Here is a 20,867-nt window from a genome sequence, read left to right on the forward strand (position 1 = left end):
TTGCTAAAGGTTGTGAATTAGGACTTTGAAGTGCATTTTTTTGCCTTATGGAAAGGCTAAACTTTCAGGATATCCTATTTATGGTTTGTTTTTAACGGTAAATGCTTGTTTCTTTATAAATAACGTCTCAACATAAAAAAGCAACACTGAGTCTCGCATGGAAACGGCCACGCAAACCGGAGCGAAAATAAAGCGAAATATATCAAAATAAGGAGGTTTCCTTAGGATTTTCGCCAAGGAATCAACCGACCGACCAACAGAATCCCTAAAGTGCCTGGTGAGGGGGGAGGCTCCAGCAGGGCGCCCCTGTTTGCATATCAACCACAGCTGCCAAAGGGAGAGTCGTAGTGTCCCGGGTACAGTAGATCGTGATTCAAGTGTATTGGAATTAAATAGGATTCGAAACGAACCGAAACGGCGTCTGCGAGGGGGGGACCCGCTCCCGAGGATCCCGCCCCGCGCCAAGAGTTCCGCGGCCCCGTCGGACCCAAAACCGCCTCGATTCGCCCCAAAAACCATGGGACGAAGCACAGCGGCGCCCGCCTCGTCTTGGGGAGCGACGGGGGACACGCGCTCGTTAAGCTAATGAGCGGCGCCAAACGGGGACGCGCTGAACTCTTGGCGTGCTCCTGGGGCTCGCCCAGTCTTGTTCTCCTTTAAAGTGCCCTATATTTATAGAATTTCTAAATAAATATAATAAGATATCGGGTCACCCGTTGGCGGGAGCTACTCGGAGTAGCAGCCGTCCAGGCCGATGGCGCTGGGCCGCTCCTGGCCGTAGGCGCTGCCGTTGGGCAGGGGCCCGCAGGCCTTGGCCGCGATGCCGCAGTTCTTGAGGAGGTTGAAGCTGAAGGAGCCGATGGCGTCTTTCGGCGGGAAAGGCTTCATGGTGGAGAGGATCAGTGCCAGGCAGTCGGCCACGTCCTTGTTGGGGGCACAGGCCAGGGCCGGGGTGTGACCTGGGGACAGACGGAGGTGACAATGGAGTGTCAGGGGGTGAAGGGACCTCAAAGCTCATCCAGTGCAACCCCCCGCATGGAGCAGGAACACCCAGATGAGGTTACACAGGAACCAGGCGGGTTGGAATGTCTGCACAGAAGGAGACTCCACAACCCCCTGGGCAGCCTGTTCAGGCTCTGCCACCCTCACCACCAACAAGTTTCTGCTCAGATTTAAGCGGAACCTCCTGTGTTCCAGTTTGCACCCATTGCCCCTTGTCCTGTCCCTGGTTGTCACCAGCAGAGCCTGGCTCCATCCTCCTGACACTGCCCCTTTCCATCTTGATCCCCAGGAATGAGTCCCCCCTCAGTGTCCTCTTGTCCAGCTCCAGAGCCCCAGCTCCCTCAGCCTTTCCCCACACTGGAGATGCTCCGCTCCCAACCTGATGCACCAGGATGTTTGTTTGTCTTTAAACACCCCGCGAGGGCTCTGGGAGCACCCACAGGACCCCCCAAGCCCCGGCAGCACCGAGAGTTCTCCCAGCTCCAAGGTGTTCCAGCCAAGCGGGAGCTTTTGGCCACGACAACCAGTTCAAATGGAGCCCCATTGCTGAGCTGGTGCTGCACCGGGGGGAAGACGCGTTTCAAACACCTGCCAGACCTGGAAATGCTTTTACAGGGGGGTAATAATCGAATCGCAGAATCATTGGGGTTGGAGTCCAACCATTAACCCACCCCTAGCACTAAAATGCCCCCAAGAATCTCTTCTCTGTGTCTGTTGAACCCTCCAGGGATGGTGACTCCACCACCACCTGTTCAACGCCCAACAGCCCTTTGGGGAAGAAATCACCCCAAATTTCCAACCTCAACCTGCCCTGGTGCAACCTGAGGCTGTTTGCTCTCATCCTGGCGCTTGTTCCTGGGGGGCAGAGCCCGACCCCCCAGCTCCAAGCTCCTTTTGGGTATTGCAGAGTGAGGTCTCCCCCTCATGCTGAGCCCCCCCCGGACACCCCCGCGGGACACGCACCTTCTTCATCCACAGCCAGCACGGTGGCACCTCTGCTGAGCAGGGCCTGGACCACGGAGGCCAGCCCGTTCCGCGCGGCGATGTGGAGCGGCCTGGGGGGAAACGGCGTCAGCACGGCTGCCGAGTCGTCTACAGCTCCCGCTAAAACAGGGACCCCCGTGGGCAGCGCTGCGGGCTGACGGGGGCTCACACGGGCTGACGGGGGCTCACACGGGCTCGTAAGGGCTGACATGGGCTCACACAGGCAGACATGGGCTGACACATGCATGGGCTCACATGGGCTCACACAGGCACACACGGATACACATGGGCTGACATGGGCACGCATGGGCCGACATGGGCACGCACAGGCAAGCATGGGCTCACAAGGGCTAACACAGGTTCATGCAGGCTGACATGGGAACACATGGGCTCACACAGGCTGACATGGGCAGACACAGGCAGACATGGGCTGACACACGCATGGGCTCACATGGGCTCACACAGGCACAGACGGATACACATGGGCTGACACAGGCATGCACAGGCACACACAGGCACACATGGGCTCACATGGGCTGACACAGACAGACACGGGCACACATGGGCTGACACACATCAGCTCACACGGGCTGACACAGACAGACACGGGCACACACGGGCTGACACGGGCACACACGGGTACACGCAGGCTGACACACATCAGCTCACACGGGCTGACACAGACAGACACAGGCACACACGGGCTGACACACACCAGCTCACACAGGCTGACACAGACAGACACAGGCACACACGGGCTGACACACACCAGCTCACACAGGCTGACACAGACAGACACGGGCACACACGGGCTGACACGGGCACACATGGACTGACACACATGGACTGACACACATGGACTGACACACATGGACTGACACACATGGACTGACATGGGCACATATAGACTGACACGGGCACACATGGGCTGACACACACGGGCTGACACACACGGGCTCACCCACTCACACATCCTCTGCTCACCCTCTCGCACGTTCACCGCTGCCCCACCGCCCCCTCACCCCGGCATCGTCCCCAGCCCAGCCCCGTACTCACATCTGCAGAGCACTGTTACTTGCATTGATAAGGCCGAGGTCATGGGTTTCCCCCAGGATCAACAAGGCACACTTTTCATGGCCCTGCCAAGGACACGCGGCTGTTTGTGACGTGCGAGCAGTGGAACGGGGTTCCCCGGGATACAGGAACATTCCCTAAACCCCACATTCTGCAAGGGTTCCCTGTTCAGCAGCGCTCGAGTAGCCGAACTGCTGTCCCTTCTGTCCCCTCTGTCCCATCTCCCATTGTTGGTGGACACACTGACCACAGATCTGAAGCTCAGAGAGGGGATCCCCGGCTAAAACAGAGACTGATTTACAACCCAAACTGCCCCAAACTGAACCAGGAGATCTGTGCGGGTCACGACAAGCACAGCAAGCCCAGGGCCCTCGCCCCTCCGTACAACCCCGCTCATTGAGGTGACAAGGTGACGGTGACAGCGGCGGCTGCTCCCTACCTTGCTGCAGGCCAGGTGAAGAGCCGTGTTCTTGTTGACGTCCAGCACAGTTATATTTGCTTTCGCTTGGTACAGCAGGAACTCTGAAAGGAGGAGGGAGAGCCGCTGGTGAGGGGCAGCAGCACGGAGCCCAGGAATGGGGACAGAGCAGGGGACAACCCGGCTCCAGGGGACCCGCTGACGGCACAGGGCGGTCGGACGGCGGCCGCTCACCGAGGGCTGCGGAGTGCCCGTTCTCCGAAGCCATCATGAGCGGGGTCCTCCCCAGCTTGTCGGTCGTGTCCACCTCGGCCTGGTGGCGCAGGAGCAGCTGTAAACCGTGGACGTTGTCTGCAAAGGCAGCAGCGTGAAGGGGGGTCCTGGGGAAAGGACACAGCTGGTGAGAGACACGTCTGGGGGCGTCAGAGTCCCCCGGTGCCACCAGGAGTCACGGCCACCACCCGGCAGCAGCGACAGGAGAGGGACGAGGCTGCGCTCACCTTCCTTTGGCATCTCTGCTATTAACAATCTTGGCACCTAATGCTTCCACCAGCATTTCCGCAGTGCCGTCCTGGTTGTTAATTCTGCAGCGGGGGACGAGAGGAGTGTTAGGAGGACACGAAGCAGCGTTAGCGACACGGGGCAGGTCCCCAACGCCACTTACACTGCACAGTGCAATGGAGTAAAGGGGTTTCCTTCTAGGTATGCAAACGGGTTGTGTTCAAGTAACAATTCAAGACAATCTTCATGCCCTGTGAGGAGAGAGGGACAGAAACACATCAGCAAGAAGGGACCCTGGGTTCCGCCTCGTTGAATCAGAGAATCATTTTGGTTGGAAAAGACCTTTAAGATCATTGAATCCAACTGTTAAACCACCCCGGCGCTAATCCAAGGTGCTGAGAACCTCATCTCTGCTCGACCCCTCCAGGGATGGCGACTCCACCACCGCCCTGGGCAGCCTGTTCGGCACTCGACGGCGGCGGCACAGCGCGGTCCTCACCACTGTACGAAGCCCAGTGCATCGGCGAGTAGCCGCTGTAATCCACCACGGAGTCCAGGGGGTCGGTGGAGAGCGCTGCCTGCAGCAGGGTCCGCAGCACCTCCAGGTGCCCGCACGCCGACGCAAAGTGGATGGGGGTCCGGCCTTTGAAATCCCGACACAGGACGAAGGCATCGTGGTCCAGCAGCGCAGCCAGGCAGTCCTCGCAGCCTGTCACGGCCTGTGGAGCCGAAAACATCCCCCCCCGGATTCAGAGCTGGGCCGAGGAGCACGAGCAGCAGCCGCCCGGGGACGCACTCACCCCTCGGTGCAGCGCGGTCCGGCCCCGCTTGTCCGCGGCGTCGGCCGTGGATCCTTTCTCCAGCAGGAGGTGGACACAGTCGACGTGGCCGTTCATGATGGCCAGCATCAGCGGGGTTCTGCGGGGAGTAGAGCAGGCTTGGAAATCATCCAATTATAGAGGCGGAGAACCATTTTGCTTGGAAGAGACCCTCCGGATCAGCGAGTCCAACCATAACCCAGCTCTAGCACTAAACCGTGTCCCTAAGAACCTCGTCTAAACGCCTTTTAAACCCCTCCAGGGATGGCGACTCCAGCACTGCCCTGGGCAGCCTGTTCAACGCCCCACAGCCCTTTGGGGAAGAAATTGTTCCAAAGATCCAACCTCAACCTCCTTCTCCAGCCCCTTCACCAGCTCCGTTCCCTTCTCTGAACTCGCTCCAGCACCTTAAGGGTTTTCCAATCATGAGGGGCCCAAAACCGGGCTCAGGATCCCAGGTTTGGCCTCACCAGCGCCCAGTACAGCGCCCAGTACAGCCGGACAGACTCACTGGCCGTGGATGTCCATGACGTCGGTGATGTCCGCCCGCTCCCCGCTGTCGATCAGGAGGTGCAGGGAATCCGTGTTCCCGTTGGCAGCTGGAGACGAGGCGGGAGGAGAGGAGGAGTCAGACAGACAGACGGACAGGCGGACAGGTCCCCTCCTTCCCGCCACCAACCCACGGAAGGGGAAATACGTTAAGCGGTTGTTGAGCTACGGGATTGATGAACGTGTGCCCGGGCTGCACTGAAGACACGTGTGTGCAGAAGCAGTGGACCACCGGGACCCTCAGCTTCTGCACCAGCCCCATCCCACCCCACAACCCCATCCCACCCCACAACCCCATCCCACCCCACAACCCCATCCCACCCCACAACCCCTTCCCTGGCTGCCCCAAGCGTCCCCAGCCCCATCTGCTATAGAATCATAGAATCATTTTGCTTGGAAGAGACCCCCAAGATCATCAAGTCCAACCATTAAACTGTCACTAAATCACGTCACTAAGAATCATAGAATAGTTTGGGTTGGATGGGACCTTCAAAGGTGAACTAGTCCAACTCCCCAACTCCTCAGAGCTCAGTGGATGAGGTCAATTTAGCTTCAGGAGATGCACACTAAATCGAATTAATTATTTAGAAATATAAGGTTGTAAGATTGTTAATACACTCTTTGCTTTGTGTTACTTGGTAAGATAGACTTCCTAAAATTTTAAGCTGTAAAGATCTATTTGTATTTACCAAAAGTAACTACACTACACTGAACACTTCGAAGAGAAGGGTAACCATAAAATAACCCTAATCCCATCTCTGACCATAACCCTAAACCAAACCCTGACCCTAACCCAAATCCTAACCCAAATCCTAATCCAAACCCAAATCCTAATCCAAACCCAAACGCTAATCCAAACCCAAACCCTAATCCAAACCCAAACCCTAATCCAAACCCAAACCCTAATCCAAACCCAAACTCTAACCCAAACCCAAACCCTAATCCAAACCCTAACCCAAACCCTAACCCAAACTAGGCAAACCCAAACCCTAAAGCAAACCCTAACCCAAACCCAAACCCTAACCCAAACCCAAACCCAAACCCTAACCCAAACCCTAACCCAAACTAGGCAAACCCAAACCCTAAAGCAAACCCTAATCCAAACCCAAACCCTAACCCTAAACCAAACCCTAACCTAAACCCTAACCCTAAACCAAACCCTAACCTAAACCCTAACCCTAAACCAAACCCTAACCTAAACCCTAACCCTAAACCAAACCCTAACCTAAACCCTAACCCTAAACCAAACCCTAACCTAAACCCTAACCCTAAACCAAACCCTAACCTAAACCCTAACCCTAAACCAAACCCTAACCTAAACCCTAACCCTAAACCAAACCCTAACCTAAACCCTAACCCTAAACCAAACCCTAACCTAAACCCTAACCCTAACCCAAACCCTAACCTAAACCCTAACCCTAACCCAAACCCTAACCTAAACCCTAACCCTAAACCAAACCCTAACCTAAACCCTAACCCTAACCCAAACCCTAACCTAAACCCTAACCCTAAACCAAACCCTAATGTAAACCCTAACCCTAAACCAAAACCTAACCCTAAACCAAACCCTAACCTAAACCCTAATCCTAAACCAAACCCTAACCTAAACCCTAACCCTAAACCAAACCCTAACCTAAACTCTAACCCTAAACCAAATCCTAACCTAAACCAAACCCTAACCTAAACCCTAACCCTAAACCTAACCCTAACCTAAACCAAACCCTAACCTAAACCCTAACCCTAAACCAAACCCTAACCTAAACCCTAACCCTAAACCAAACCCTAACCCTAAACCAAACCCTAACCTAAACCCTAACCCTAAACCAAACCCTAACCTAAACCCTAAACCAAACCCTAACCTAAACCCTAACCCTAACCTAAACCCTAACCCTAAACCAAACCCAAACCCTAACCCTAAACCAAACCCTAACCCTGACCCTGACCCAAACCCTAACCCAAAGCCAAACCCTAACCCTGACCCAAACTCTAACCCTGACCCTGACCCTGACCCCAACCCAAACCCTAACCCAGACCCTAACCCTGACCCAAAGCCACACCCTAACCATGACCCAAACCCTAACCCTAACCCAGACCCTAACCCTGACCCTGACCCTAACCCAAAGCCAAACCCTAACCATGACCCAAACCCTAACCCTAACCCAAACCCTAACCCTAACCCAAACCCTAACCCAAATCCTAACCCTAATCCCTCCTTAATTTAAACTGTGGCGGTTGAGACAGCCAAACGACCCCGTCACCTGCGGCGTGCAGCGGCGTCCACTTCCTCTTCCTCTCCTTGACCAGCGCGGAGGCGCCGTGGCTGGTCAGCACCTCCACGCACTCGGTGGAGCCGCGCTCCGTGGCGAGGTACAGCGCCGTGCGGCCCTTGTGGTCCCGCACGTCCAGGTTCACCAGGGTTTCGGCAAGTGTCTTGAGGGCTTCACAGTGACCATTGTAGGCCTGGGGACAGAGCGGGACACGTCACGGCGCTCGCCCCGGCGTGCCACGCGTGCCCTCGCCCACCCGCGGACGCGGCTCCAAATTGTGGAGCGCCAGGACTTGAATACGCGAATCAATGGGACTTTGACCCACAGTTGGCGGGGAAAGCCGTTCCCAGCCTTTCCTCCTTTGTGGCGCTCGGCACTGCGAGCTGCCGGGATGCAGCCGGAGCCGGCACCGCACCAGGGCTTGGCGTGAAGCCCGCGCGGAGCCAAGTGTCCCCGTCACCCTGGGGCTGCGCCGGCCGTACTCACAGCTAAGTGCAAAGGGCTGACGGGAACGGTGCTCTCCACATCCTCCAGGCAGTTAAAAGACATTTCCAGGAGCTGCAACGGCAACAAAACCAAACCGTGACCGATCCCGGGCTCGTGGAGGTTCTGACAGACATTGGGTTGCTTGGAAAACACACTCATCTGCTCCAGAATGCCCCGAATTTGGGGATGGGACCTTCCTTGAGCTGACTCTGGGCTCTGCACAGTCACATCAAGCCCACGCTATCCTGAAGCTCCTCATGGTGATTTCATACACCCGTTATGTTATTTTCTGTGCTGTGGGAGCTCTGCCCCGGCCCTCAGGGTTTCTTTCCAAAGCCCAAACTCGCTCCTCAACCAGGGATTTACACATCACAAGTCCAGGTGACAAAGCTCCTCGCTCCAGGGATCCCTTCCAGACCCAGAGGGCTTCTCCAGGGTGTTCCCGGCACAACGGCTCCCCAAGAGCCCCCCAAAACCTCCGTCCTAAGCAGAGCCTGAGGCCGCAATGCCCGAGCACAGCTCCTTGGGGGGGTCTCGGAGGGTGTTCCGCAGCCCGCTCACCAGTTCGAGGTTCTGCCTGTTGCCGTACGCGGCTGCGTAGTGGACGGCGGTGTATCCCTGCTTGTCCCGCAGGGACGGGTCAGCACCATTATCCAGCAGGAACTCCAAACAACTGCGAGGGAGAAAGGGGAGATGAAGAAAACAGAGGGAGAGCTTTGCAGAGACCCCCCGGCTTTGATCCCTCAGGACAGGGAGCGCAGGCAAAGCCCCTGGAAGCGGGATTGGGGACAGACGGGATTCAGAACCAAACCAGCGCGTGGGGACTCACAAAAACGCCTCCTTCAGCCTGGACTCCTTCAGCGGCTCCTCGTCGCTGTCGTGGCTGTTTCCTGAATGAGTCTCCGCTCTGAAAGGGTGGAAACCAGCTCCAGCGTGCTGATTGTCCCCTCTGCGCCCTCCCCTCCCCACAAACCATCGTCCCCAAGCCACTCACCTCCTGTACGTGTCCGAAGCAGCAGCATAGTGTAGGGGGGTGCAGCCTTTACAGTCGGCCTCGTTAATACTGGCTCCCGCCGTCACCAGTGTCACCGTACACTGGTAGCTGCCGTTGGCAGCCGCGTAGTGCAGTGGAGTCCTAGGGGGGGAAGGACAAGGGGCTCAGCCACCCCCAGGTTTGGGTCGGTGAACCCTCGGGCGATAGGGGTGAGAGGGGCAGTTTCAGACACCAAACGCCACCACAACCCGCGGTGCCGGCGGAATCGCCGCAGGACGCTCACCTTCCAAATTTATCTCTCCTCCTCAAGTCAGCACCGCTGCTCAACAGCAAATTAAGACATTCAACGTTCCTGCGGGAGGGAGGCGAGTTAGACAGGGTCAAAGGGGCCGCAGCGGGAGCGCAAACTCCCCCGAGCTGCGGACGGGCCGGCGACGGAGCTGGATGCGGTTCGTCACCTCCGGGCGGCACACGCCAAACTCTGCCCCGCTCCCCAAAAACAAGCAGGTCCTCAATGGGACCACGCGTGAAATCAAACTCCCCAGCACACAACCCGCTGCACACACAGAGACGGTGGAAACCCCGCTGCTTTTCGGGCATCATCGCCTGGGTCACAGCGTCACAGTATCACAGTATGTTTGGGATTGGGAGGGACCTGGAAAGCTCATCCAGTGCAATCCCCCCATGGAGCAGGAACACCCAGATGAGGTTACACAGGAACCAGGCGGGTTGGAATGTCTGCAGAGGAGGAGACTCCACAACCCCCTGGGCAGCCTGTTCAGGCTCTGCCACCCTCACCACCAACAAGTTTCTGCTCAGATTTAAGTGGAACCTCCTGTGTTCCAGTTTGAACCCATTGCCCCTTGTCCTGTCACTGGTTGTCACCAGCAGAGCCTGGCTCCATCCTCCTGACACTGCCCCTTTCCATATTGATCCCCAGGAATGAGTCCCCCCTCAGCGTCCTCTTGTCCAGCTCCAGAGCCCCAGCTCCCTCAGCCTTTCCTCACACGGGAGATGCTCCGCTCCCTCCAGCATCTTGGTGGCTGCGCTGGACTCTCTGCAGCAGTTCCCTGTCCTGCTGGAACTGAGGGGCCACAGCTGGACACAAGATTCCAGGTGTGGTCTCCCCAGGGCAGAGCAGAGGGGCAGGAGAACCTCTCTGACCTACTGACCACCCCCTTCTAACCCACCCCAGGTCCCATTGGCTTCCTGGCCACAAGGGCCCAGTGCTGGCTCATGGTCACCCTGCTGTCCCCAGGACCCCCAGCTCCCTTTCCCCTACGCTGCTCTCTAATATGTAATTTCCCAACCTATACTGGACCCTGGGGCTGTTCCTGCCCAGACCAAGACTCTACACTTGCCCTTGTTAAATTCCATCAGGTTATTCCCCGCCCAGCTCTCCAGCCTGTCCAGGTCTCTGATGGCAGCACAGCTCCCAGTGTCACCCACTCCTCCCAGCTTGGTGTCTCCAGCAAACCTGCTGACAGTCACTCTATTCCCTCGTCTAAATCGTTAATGAATATATTGAATAATACTGGCCCCAGCACTGCCCCCTGAGGCACCGCACTGGATACTGGCCTCAACTGGACTCCGCACCATTGACCACCACTCTCTGGCTTCTCTCCTTAAGCCAGTTTGTAAACCAAACTGTTCCCTTCATGAACCCGTGGCCAAGGAAGCATTTTAACCCCATTTTTAAGCCGCGAACGACCGGGATGAGCCAGAGCCAGCGGCAGAACGGGGCTTAATGTTTTCCATGTTCATTCATGCTCTAAACACCGGCCTCCGCTCTCTCCCAGCGCCAGGAGCGGCACCCAGGGCTCCGACCCCCCGTCCCCACCAAAGCGTGGCACCACACGGAGAGGACGAGGGTCCGGTTTGGCTGGGGGCACCACTCACCCTCCCGAAGCAGCAGCGTGGAGGCAAGTCCTCCCGAGGTTGTCCGGTGTGTTGATATCGAAGCCCGCAGACAGCACGTGCTCGTTGCTCAGCGAGGAGACGATACTGTACAACTGACCTGGGCGGCGGGAGGGACACGGGTTCGGGGGGATGCTCGGGGGTCCCCCCGGTGTCCGCGCGCAGGTAAAGGGGAAAATGAGCCGCTCACCTGAGGAAAGTAGCTTACGACAACAGTCTGAGAATCCAAAGAGAACAGCTAAGTGCAGAGGGAACATGTCGTGGATCCCACGCCTGCAGGGACAGGAGTGGGGACGGGTCGTTCGGTGTCCCCAGTGCAGCGTGGGGCCAGGGAGGAAACGTCCCGCCTTACCTTGCAGTGTCAGCACCATTCGTCATCAAAGTACTAATTAGCAGCTCGTGGCCGTATCTAGCAGCAACGTGGAGGGGGGTATTGCCGTATTTGTCAGCGCAGTCAATCTCGCTGCCTAGAGAGGGGAAGACAAGAGCTTCACCAGCGAGTCTCCGCGTCCCCGCTGCTCCGACGGCCGCATTGTGGGGACAAAGCGATAACCCGAGTCCCTTCAGCATCGTGTAGAGCTGTAACGAGAGCCTGCGGGTACCCTGCGAGCCTACGGCATCAATGGGATCTCTCCCCGTCCCCTCCACGAGCGGATCACAGAATCACAGAATGGACTGGGTTGGAAAAGACCTCAGAGATCATCCAGTCCAACCCTTGGTCCAACTCCAGTCCATTGACTAGATCATGGCACTAAGCGCCATGGCCAATCTCAGTTTAAAAACCTCCAGGACGGTGAGTCCAGCACCTCCCTGGGCAGCCATTCCAATGCCTGACCACTCTCTCTGCACAGAATTGCTTTCTAATCTCCAGCCTCAATTTCCCCTGGCAGAGTTGAAGCCCATGGCCCCTTGTCCTATTGCTGATGCCTGGGAGAAGAGCCCAATCCCCACCTGGCTGGAACTGCCCTTCAGGTAGTTCTAGAGAGTGCTGAGCTCAGCTCTGAGCCTCCTCTTCTCCAGACTGAACAAGCCCAGCTCCCTCAGCCTCTCCCCATAGGGCTTGTGCTCAAGTCCCTTTCCCAGTCTTGTTGCTCTTCTCTGGACCCTCCAGCACTTCAATCTCTTTCCTGAGCTGAGGGGCCCAGAACTGCCCACAATACTCCAGGTGTGGCCTCCCCAGTGCAGAGCACAGGGGAAGGATCACTGCCCTGGTCCTGCTGACCACGCTGGTTTGGATACGAGCCAGGATCCCATTGGCCTTCTTGGCCACCTGGGCACACTGTTGGCTCATGTTGAGCTTCCTGTCCATTAGTATCTGCATCCAGCAGAGCCCCCGCTGCACCCCAGCAGCGAGATATCGTGTTTCAGGCTGGAGGCGGCAGCGGGAACACTCTGCGGCCGCGGCGGCTCTGACCCGGCTGGAATTTCAGCCCCAGGGTCTGCGCTTCGCTGCCCTCGAGGATACGAGCTTAACGGAACCGAGCGACGACCGTCCGTCCGACTCGCAAAGCCCCCCGTGCTGAGCCCGGGCTGCGCGGAGGAGCCGCTCACCGTTCTGGATGAGGATCTGCGAGCGCGTGAACCGTCCATGGATGGCGGCCATGTGCAGCGGGCTCTTCCCTTCCTTACTCTGCGGAGAGCAACAGGGCGTCACAACAGGCTCCACAGCACCCCCCTGAGCTCCCCAGAACCTCCCCAAGCTCCCCAGCACCCCCCTGAGCTCCCCCAAGCTCTCCAGAACCTCCCTGAGTTCCTCAGCACCTTCCTGAGGTCCCACGAGCTCTCCAGAACCTCCCCGAGCTCCCCAGCACCTCCTTGAGCTCCCCAGCACCTCCCCAAGCTCTCCAGGACCTCCCTGAGTTCCTCAGCACCTCCTTGAGCTCCCCAGCACCTCCTTGAGCTCCTCAGCAACCCCCTGAGCTCCCCCGAACCTCCCTGAGCTTCCCTGAATTCCCCAGCATCTCCTCGAGCTCTCCCAAGCTCTCCAGAACCTCCCTGAGCTCCCCTGAACCTCCCTGAGCTCCCCCGAACCTCCCTGAGCTCCCCCGAACTCCCCAGCACCTCCTCGAGCTCTCCCAAGCTCTCCAGCACCTCCCTGAGCTCCCCCAAGCTCTCCCAAGCTCCCCAGCACCTCCCTGAGCTCCCCTGTGCTCCCCAGAACCTCCCCGAGCTCCTCAGAACCTCCTTGAGCTCCTGGGCACCTCCCTGAGCTCCCTTGAGCTCCCCACACAGCCAGGGGCTCCCCCAGCCCCTCACCTGGAAGTTGACGTCGGCGCCGTTGTTGACGAGGAGCTCGAGGCACAGGGCCCCGTTGGTGGAGACGGCGGCGAAGTGCAGAGGGGTGAAGCCCTTCTCGTTAGGCTGATTGACGTTGGCGCCGTAATTGACCAGCTCGTTGGCCACGGCGTCTTGGCCCATGTAGCAGGCGATGTGAAGTGCAGTGTTGCCGAAGGAATTTGGTTCATCGATCTGCGGGAAGAAGGAAACCCCGGCGGGTTTGGAGGCGCGGGAGGGGAATGAAGGCGCTCGGCAGCACCCAGCGCCCTGTCCCGCTCCCGTCCCACCGCGCTGGCGGCCGGGGGGGTCTCACCTCGACCCCCAGCCTCAGCAGGTGACGCACGACCTCGATCTGGCCGCTGGCAGCCGCGGTGTGCAGCAGAGTGTAGCCCTTCTTGTCCTTACACATCACGTCAGCTCCCCGGGCCACCAGCAGCTTCAGAACTTCCAAATGCCCTGTTTGGGGAGAGCGGTGAGAGCCGCGACACCTGGGAAATTGGGGGTCCCAGCACCCCGAAAGGTGGAGCCGTAGGGAGAAGCAATGCGGGAGAAGATACTGGACCAGTTATAGAATGAGGGAATCATTCTGGGTGCAAGAAACCCCCCAAGATTGAGTGATACAACCCACCCCCGGCACTACCCACGGCCCTGAGAACCTCATCTGTTCAACCCTCCAGGGTTGGTGACTCCACAATTGCCCTGGGCAGCCTGTTCCAACACCCGACAGCCCTTTAATGAATAAATTCTCCCTAATTTCCAACCTCCGTTCCCTTCTCCAGCACCTCAAGGTGTTTCTTGTTGTGAGGGACCCAAAACCAACCAGTCGTTAAACTGGGAATTTCCTTATCAAACTTAGGCTCTCTCGGGCTGTTGCTCCACAAGCTGCTCCTGCGCAAGCTTAGCAAAGCGCAGTTTAATGAGCGTTTGTGTGTGTTTGCAGGAGAAAGGCCGTTCCACTGCAACCAGTGTGGAGCCTCCTTCACCCAGAAGGGAAACCTGCTGCGCCACATCGAGCTGCACTCCGATCATCACATCCAACCCTTCACCGGCACTAAAACATCCCCAAGAACCTCATCTATTCACCCCACCAGTGTTGGCGACTCCACCACAGCCTGTTCAACGCCCGACAGCCCTTTGGGGAAGAAATCACCCCAAATTTCCAACCTCAACCTCCCCTGGCGCAACTTGAGGCCGTTTCCTCTGCTCCTGGCGCTTGTTCCTGCGGAGCAGAGCCCGACCCCTCCGGCTCAAACATCCCAGGTGGGCGCAGAGCGGGTCCCAGCACACCCACCTAGGAAAGCCGCCCAGTGGATGGGCTGCCGGTCCTTCTTGTCGCAAGTGCTCAGGTTGGCACCTTTGTTCAGCAGCAGGTTCACCATCTGCGGGGTGTAGGGGGGAAAGGTAATGAAAGGTGCGGCCGCCACTCCTCCTCGCCGGCCCGGGATTCGGGGGGACCCCCGTGCGCACCTCGAGGTGGCCGCTGTGCACGGCGTGGTGCAGCGCGGTGCGGCCCGTGCGGTCCGCCACGTTGACGGTGCTCAGCAGGGGGACGATGGCCTCCACGCACTTGGTGGCCCGGTTGGCGGCGGCGACGTGCAGGGGCGTTTGCCAGTACTTGTCGCGGGCGTTGACGTCCGCCGAGTGCTTCAGGAGGAGGTGAAGTGCCTTCTGGTGGCGCAGAGACACAATCGGCATCATTTTGGGGTGGAAAAGCCCCTCAAGATCCAGTCCAACCATTAACCCACCCCTGGTTTAACCCCTGAGAACCTCATCTCCATGTGTATTAAACCCCCCCAGGGATGGTGACTCCACGACCGCCCCGGGCAGCCTGTTCAATGCCCAACAGCCCTTTCACAAAGAAATTGTCCCCAATGTCCAATGTGAACCCCAAAGTTTGGTGACTCAAACTGTGTGTCACACTCAGGGCTCCGACCGACACGACCACAGAAACTCAAAACAGGACGAAGTTAAGCGGGGTGAAGTTAAACCCACAAAACCTGAACAGTCGGGAAATCTTTCCGATGAGATTCGTTGGAATTGGCCCCATCACCCCCCAAAGAAACGCGAAGCTGGATGAAACAAAACCTCAGGGAAAAGGGGGGACGGGGGCGTTGTGGGGAAACCCCACATGTGAATTCCTGAAGGATGGAGGGATAAAACACCGAGATTTTTCTCCATCTCTCACTTTCAGCCTCTCCACTCTAATGGGAACATCCATCCCCACCAAAACCAAGTGGGATGTGGACAAGAGGAGCAGCACGGCCCCACGCAGAACCCACCTCGTTCCGAGACGCCGCCGCGCGGTGCAGCGGGGTGAGCCAAACCGTGTCCTTCGCGTTAACATTAGCACCTGTGGAGCAACGAGAGGTGTTGGGGACAGGGAGGTGACATCCACCGGGCGATAGGGGACCGAGCGGGGAGACATCGCCGGACCCGTGTCAGCCCCAGCCAGCACACAATCAACGCAGGGCGCATCAGGGCGTCCCACGCTCTGCGGACGGGGCTGAATGTCCCCGGTCCTGTCGAACGGGCTCCCACAAAGGATTTCGCTGCGTCTCTCCGTGTTGGGGTCACGCAGGATCACGGCAGCCTTGGGGTTCCCCGCACAGCCCGGGGGAGCGAAGGGCGGTTTGACGCCAAATAACACGAGCCAAATCTGGGTTAATCCTCTGGTTTTCAGCTGCCCCCTCACAGGATCCCAGAGTGTCAGGGGTTGAAGGGACCTGGAAAGCTCATCCAGTGCAATCCCCCCATGGAGCAGGAACACCCAGATGAGGTTACACAGGAACCAGGCGGGTTGGAATGTCTGCAGAGAAGGAGACTCCACAACCCCCTGGGCAGCCTGGGCCAGGCTCTGCCACCCTCACCACCAACAAGTTTCTGCTCAGATTTAAGTGGAACCTCCTGTGTTCCAGTTTGAACCCACTGCCCCTTGTCCTGTCCCTGGTTGTCACCAGCAGAGCCTGGCTCCATCCTCCTGACACTGCCCCTTTCCATATTGATCCCCAGGAATGAGTCCCCCCTCAGTGTCCTCTTGTCCAGCTCCAGAGCCCCAGCTCCCTCAGCCTTTCCTCACACGGGAGATGCTCCACTCCCTCCAGCATCTTGGTGGCTGCGCTGGACTCTCTGCAGCAGTTCCCTGTCCTGCTGGAACTGAGGGGCCACAGCTGGACACAAGATTCCAGGTGTGGTCTCCCCAGGGCAGAGCAGAGGGGCAGGAGAACCTCTCTGACCTACTGACCACCCACTTCTAACCCCCCCAGGTCCCATTGGCTTCCTGGCCACAAGGGCCCAGTGCTGGCTCATGGTCACCCTGCTGTCCCCAGGACCCCCAGCTCCCTTTTCACTGCCCCAACAGCTCATTCCCAACTTATACTGGAACCTGAATATATATGAATATATTCAATATATGAATATATTGAATAATACACTCCCTCAGTCCAGCTGCGAGGATGCCGTGGCAGACTGTCAAATGTCAACTCAAGGTAGACCATGTCTACCCCATGTCCCAGTTCAGTTTCCACCTTGGCTACTCCAGCGCCAAGACGTGTCTCTGTCTGCACAAACCTCAGCAGCGTTTCCGCGGTCCCGGCTCTTACCTGACAAAATAAGGAGCTCGAGGATGGCGACATCTCCGATGTAGGCGGCAGCGTGCAGCGGCGTCCGTCTCTCTTGGTCCTGAGCAACAAAATGTGTTTGTGAGCATGGAGATCCCTCTTCGAACATCCCTCCTACACCCCAGCCTGCATGGGGACACGGGACGGGGACAAAACTGCCCAAACCCGGCGCCCCACGGGGCTGCGGAGGGGAAGCTGTGTCCGACCACTTTTCACGAGGTTAAAAACCGTCTGGAAAAGCGGCGCTGCTTTTATTTTATTGGTAACAACTCGCGCCGGCACAACCAGGCGGGAGGACGCGAAAGCGAAACCCAGCCGGCAGGTCACCGAATGAGCAGCGACATTTCTAAACCTGCGCGCGGGAAGGAAATCAAGCGTTAACAATTGTGGGTTTATTCCTCCAGCAGCTGCGCGAGAGCTCAGCGGAACAATCCCAACGCGACACCAGAGCACGAGGGTCCCCGGCACAACCAGCCGGGGACGAGAACCCAACAGGAACGTGCCAAAAAGGCACCAGCGCGGCCGGGAGCTGCACCAGAGCCCCGGAGGAGCCGCTGCCGCGGAACGGGCTGAACTCGGAGCTTGGCGAACCCGGCGTTTGGCGGCACTCACCAAGACATTGATGTTCTCCTTCTGGTTCAGCAGCGACCGCACCTCCTCGATGTCGCGGTTGAAGATGGCTTGGACCAGAGGAGGCTGCGGAGGGAAGGACAAGCCAAGTCACGCAGGTGGGGACGACACCAGAACGGCGTCACCGCACGGCAGAGCCTCCGGCGCCGCCGCGCAGCCGGGACCCCGCTCCAAGAACCAGTCAGGGCCGCCAGCAGCTTCCAAGTGTCCGACCGCGGCCCAGCCGGCACCAGGTGCCGATATTAAAGCCACCGATGGTGCTTTTCTTGGTTGTTGCACGGCGAACAGACCAAGGAGCCATTGGAAAAGCCTCCCCATGGGCGCAAAGGGCCTGGCAAAGCCCAACCTAGCAAAGCCCGACCTGGCAAAGCCTGACCTGGCAAAGCCCGACCTGGCAAAGCCCGGCCCGGCAAAGCCCGGCCCGGCAAAGCCCGACCTGGCAAAGCCCAGCCTGGCAAAGCCCAGCCTGGCAAAGCCTGACCTAGCAAAGCTGGGCCTGGCAAAGCCCGACCTGGCAAAGCCTGCCCCGGTAAAGCCTGACCTAGCAAAGCTGGGCCTGGCAAAGCCCGACCTGGCAAAGTCTGGCCTGGCAAAGCCCGACCTGGCAAAGCCTGGCCTGGCAAAGACCGGCCCGGCAAAGACCGGCCCGGCAAAGCCTGGCCCGGCAAAGCCTGACCTAGCAAAGCCGGGCCTGGCAAAGCCCGGCCTGCAGCTCCTCCCGTCTCCTGCTGCCCGCAAGTTCCCCACCGTGCTTTGGCGAGCACCAGGAGCAGAGCCCTGGCCCAGCTGCGGCAGAACCAGGTTTGGTGTCACCAAACCTCTTGGCATCGCCCAAAAACCCCGCAACCTGATTTCTGTCCCACAGGCCTAAAAACCACCGCTTTCCTGCCACGGGTTCTCCGGGGCTCAGCACCCCGCGGGCGCTGCCAAACCAGACGGCGCCGCGACCCCGGCACAGCCCTGCCTGCCCGCCTAAGCCTGGATCTAACGGTTAAAACGGCGAGTCCCGCTTATCTCCACCTCCGGGAGGAAGAACAGAGCTTGGCTTTCAAGGCAACCCCTTGCAGCGGTTAAGGACGGGGAACACATCCTGGGTCAGAGGGAAGGCGTGAGTCACTCCCTGGGAATGCAGCACACTCAGCATCGCTCTTCACACATTAAAAATAAGGGGTTTTTTAATAAAAATAGGAAAGAATCGCAGACTAACGATGCCCCGAGCGGTCCCGGCGGCGCTGGGGCTGACGCACCTATCCGCCGTTCACAGGGAAAGAGAAATGTTTTGGTTACCAAAAAAGTCCTATTTAAAGCCCAGATGAGTCGCTGGTCCCAGCCCCCCGCTCCGCACCCCCCGGCAGGGGTTAAACTCGCCGTATTTGTGGCCCCAATTTGGAGTGGATAAAGGTGGTTTCTGTGAATCGCGCGGGTGCCCGAGTCACCACGACGCCGGGGTCACCGGGACGGGTCCAGCCCGGCGCACAAGGGACCCGAACTGCGAACGGCAGGGACAGGGGGTCCCTGGTGACCCCCCCGAGATGGGCAGGGGCAGGAAACCCCCACTGGGGACACCCTGCACCCCAACGTTGTCCCCAAAAGGGATGGGGACACCCTGCGCTCCAGCAGTGTCCCCAAAACCCAACAGAGACACCCTGCATCCCAGCAGTGTTCTCAGAATCAAAAGGGGACAGTCTGCACCTAGGGAGTGTCCCCAAAACCCAATAGAGACACCCTGCACCCCAGCAGTGTCCCCAGGGCCCAATGGGGACACCCTGCACTTCTGTAGTGTCCCCAAAACCCAATGGGGACACCCTGCACCCCAGCAGTGTCCCCAAAACCAAAAGGGGACACCCTGCACCCCAGAAGTGTCCCCAAAACCCTACAGGGACACTCTGCACCCCAGGAGTGTCCCCAAAACCCAATAGAGACACCCTGCACCCCAGGAATGTCCCCAAAACCAAAAGGGGACACCCTGCACCCCAGCAGTATCCCCAAAACCCAATAGAGACACTCTGCACCCCAGTACTGTCCCCAGGGCCTAATGGGGACACCCTGCACCCCAGGAGTGTCCCCAAAACCAAAAGGGGACAATCCGCACCCCAGCAGTGTCCCCAGGGCCCAATGGGGACACCCTGCACCCCAGGAGTGTCCCCAAAACCCAACAGAGACACCCTGCACCCCAGGAGTGTCCCCAGGGCCTAATGGGGACACCCCGCACCCCAGCAGTGTCCCCAGGGCCCAAAGGGGACACCCTGCACCTCTGTAGTGTCCCCAAAACCCAATAGAGACACCCTGCACCCCAGGAGTGTCCCCAAAACCAAAAGGGGACACCCCGCACCCCAGCAGTGTCCCCAGGGGCCAATGGGGACACCTCGCACCCCAAGAGTGTCCCCAAAACCCAAAGGGGACACCCTGCACCCCAGTAGTGTCCCCAGGGCCTAATGGGGACACCCCGCACCCCAAGAGTGTCCCCAAAACCCAACAGAGACACCCAACCAGTGTCCCCAAAACCAAAAGGGGACACCCGGCACCCCAGCAGTGTCCCCAGGGGCCAATGGGGACACCTCGCACCCCAGAAGTGTCCCCAAAACCCAATAGAGACACCCCGCCCCCCAGCAGTGACCCCAAAACCCAAAGGGGACACCCCGCACCCCAGCAGTGTCCCCAGCGCCCGCCGGGGGCGGCGCAGCCGGGGTCCCGGTGCCGTCCCGGGGGTCGCGGTGCCGTCCCGGGGGTCGCGGTGCCGTCCCGGGGGTCCCGGTGCCGTCCCGGGGTCGCGGTGCCGTCCCGGGGGTCCCAGCGCCGCGGGCCGGGGGCTCCTGCAGCGGGATTCCCGCCCGGCTCCGCGCTCCCGGGGCGGGGGGCCCCCCGCTCCTCGGGTCCATCCCAGGGTCCCGCCCTTCGCGGGCCGGGTTCCCGCCGCCGCTGGGCCGCGGTTACCGAGCGCGGGTCCCGGCGGCCGCGGGCGGAGCGCAGCGCGGTGCGGGGCGAGCCCAGGCCGGGCCGGCGCTGCGGCGGGGAGGCCCGGGGGTCCCGGCCGGCGGAGGGGGACGGGCCGGGGGCCGCGGCCTGGGGCGGCGGCCGGGCCCCGCGGCGGCGGCGGCGGCGGCGCGGACTAGGCCGCGCATCCCCGGGCTGGCGTGGCGGCGCGGCCGGGCGCGGCGCGGGGCTGCGGGGCGGCAGGCGGGCGGGGCGACGGTACCTGGTCCGTAATGCTGAGAATCCCCATCTCGGGGCCGCCCTCAGCGCCCAGCTCCCGGCATCGGGTCCGGCCGCGGCGGCTCCGCTCGGGCGGCTGGCGGGGCGGGGAGCGCCTGGGCCCGCCCACCGCCCGGGGAG

General features: G+C 59.5%; 1 protein-coding gene across 2 annotated transcripts; it reads right to left on the reverse strand.

Annotated features, from left to right (window-relative positions):
- Positions 1–496: 496 nt before the first annotated feature.
- ANKRD52 (ankyrin repeat domain 52) lies at positions 497–20,811 on the reverse strand. Of its 2 annotated transcripts, XM_080360457.1 has the most exons (28): positions 20,731–20,811; positions 17,517–17,600; positions 16,887–16,965; positions 15,567–15,637; positions 14,755–14,955; positions 14,579–14,666; positions 13,601–13,743; positions 13,267–13,479; positions 12,562–12,640; positions 11,363–11,477; positions 11,201–11,283; positions 10,993–11,110; positions 9,377–9,445; positions 9,094–9,234; positions 8,929–9,006; positions 8,661–8,772; positions 8,100–8,171; positions 7,605–7,806; positions 5,309–5,396; positions 4,780–4,897; positions 4,479–4,698; positions 4,143–4,230; positions 3,979–4,062; positions 3,713–3,858; positions 3,500–3,582; positions 3,043–3,125; positions 1,966–2,057; positions 497–959 (listed from the first exon to the last, which is right to left on the reverse strand). In XM_080360457.1, exons 1-28 carry the CDS (start codon positions 20,755–20,757, stop codon positions 727–729), a joined length of 3,210 nt encoding a protein of 1,069 aa, XP_080216583.1. In that variant the 5' UTR covers positions 20,758–20,811; the 3' UTR covers positions 497–726. The 2 variants fall into 2 exon arrangements, with proteins under 2 accessions (XP_080216583.1, XP_080216584.1); XM_080360458.1 differs by lacking the exons at positions 16,887–16,965; positions 17,517–17,600; positions 20,731–20,811 and adding an exon at positions 15,721–15,848.
- Positions 20,812–20,867: the final 56 nt, after the last annotated feature.

The sequence above is a fragment of the Nesoenas mayeri genome (genome assembly GCF_963082525.1).
Source record: "Nesoenas mayeri genome assembly, chromosome: 28".
Taxonomy (NCBI): Eukaryota; Metazoa; Chordata; class Aves; order Columbiformes; family Columbidae; genus Nesoenas; species Nesoenas mayeri.

Bases quoted from the DNA above. Each gene is read 5' to 3' on its own strand.
- ANKRD52 (XM_080360457.1), bottom strand. From the start codon at position 20,757: ATGGGGATTCTCAGCATTACGGACCAG. The intron at 14,667-14,754 runs GTGCGCACGGGG...TACACCCCGCAG, and splicing joins TGCACAGCGGCCACCTCGAG to ATGGTGAACCTGCTGCTGAA. The intron at 960-1,965 runs GTGCGTGTCCCG...GTCTGTCCCCAG, and splicing joins GCTGGCTGTGGATGAAGAAG to GTCACACCCCGGCCCTGGCC.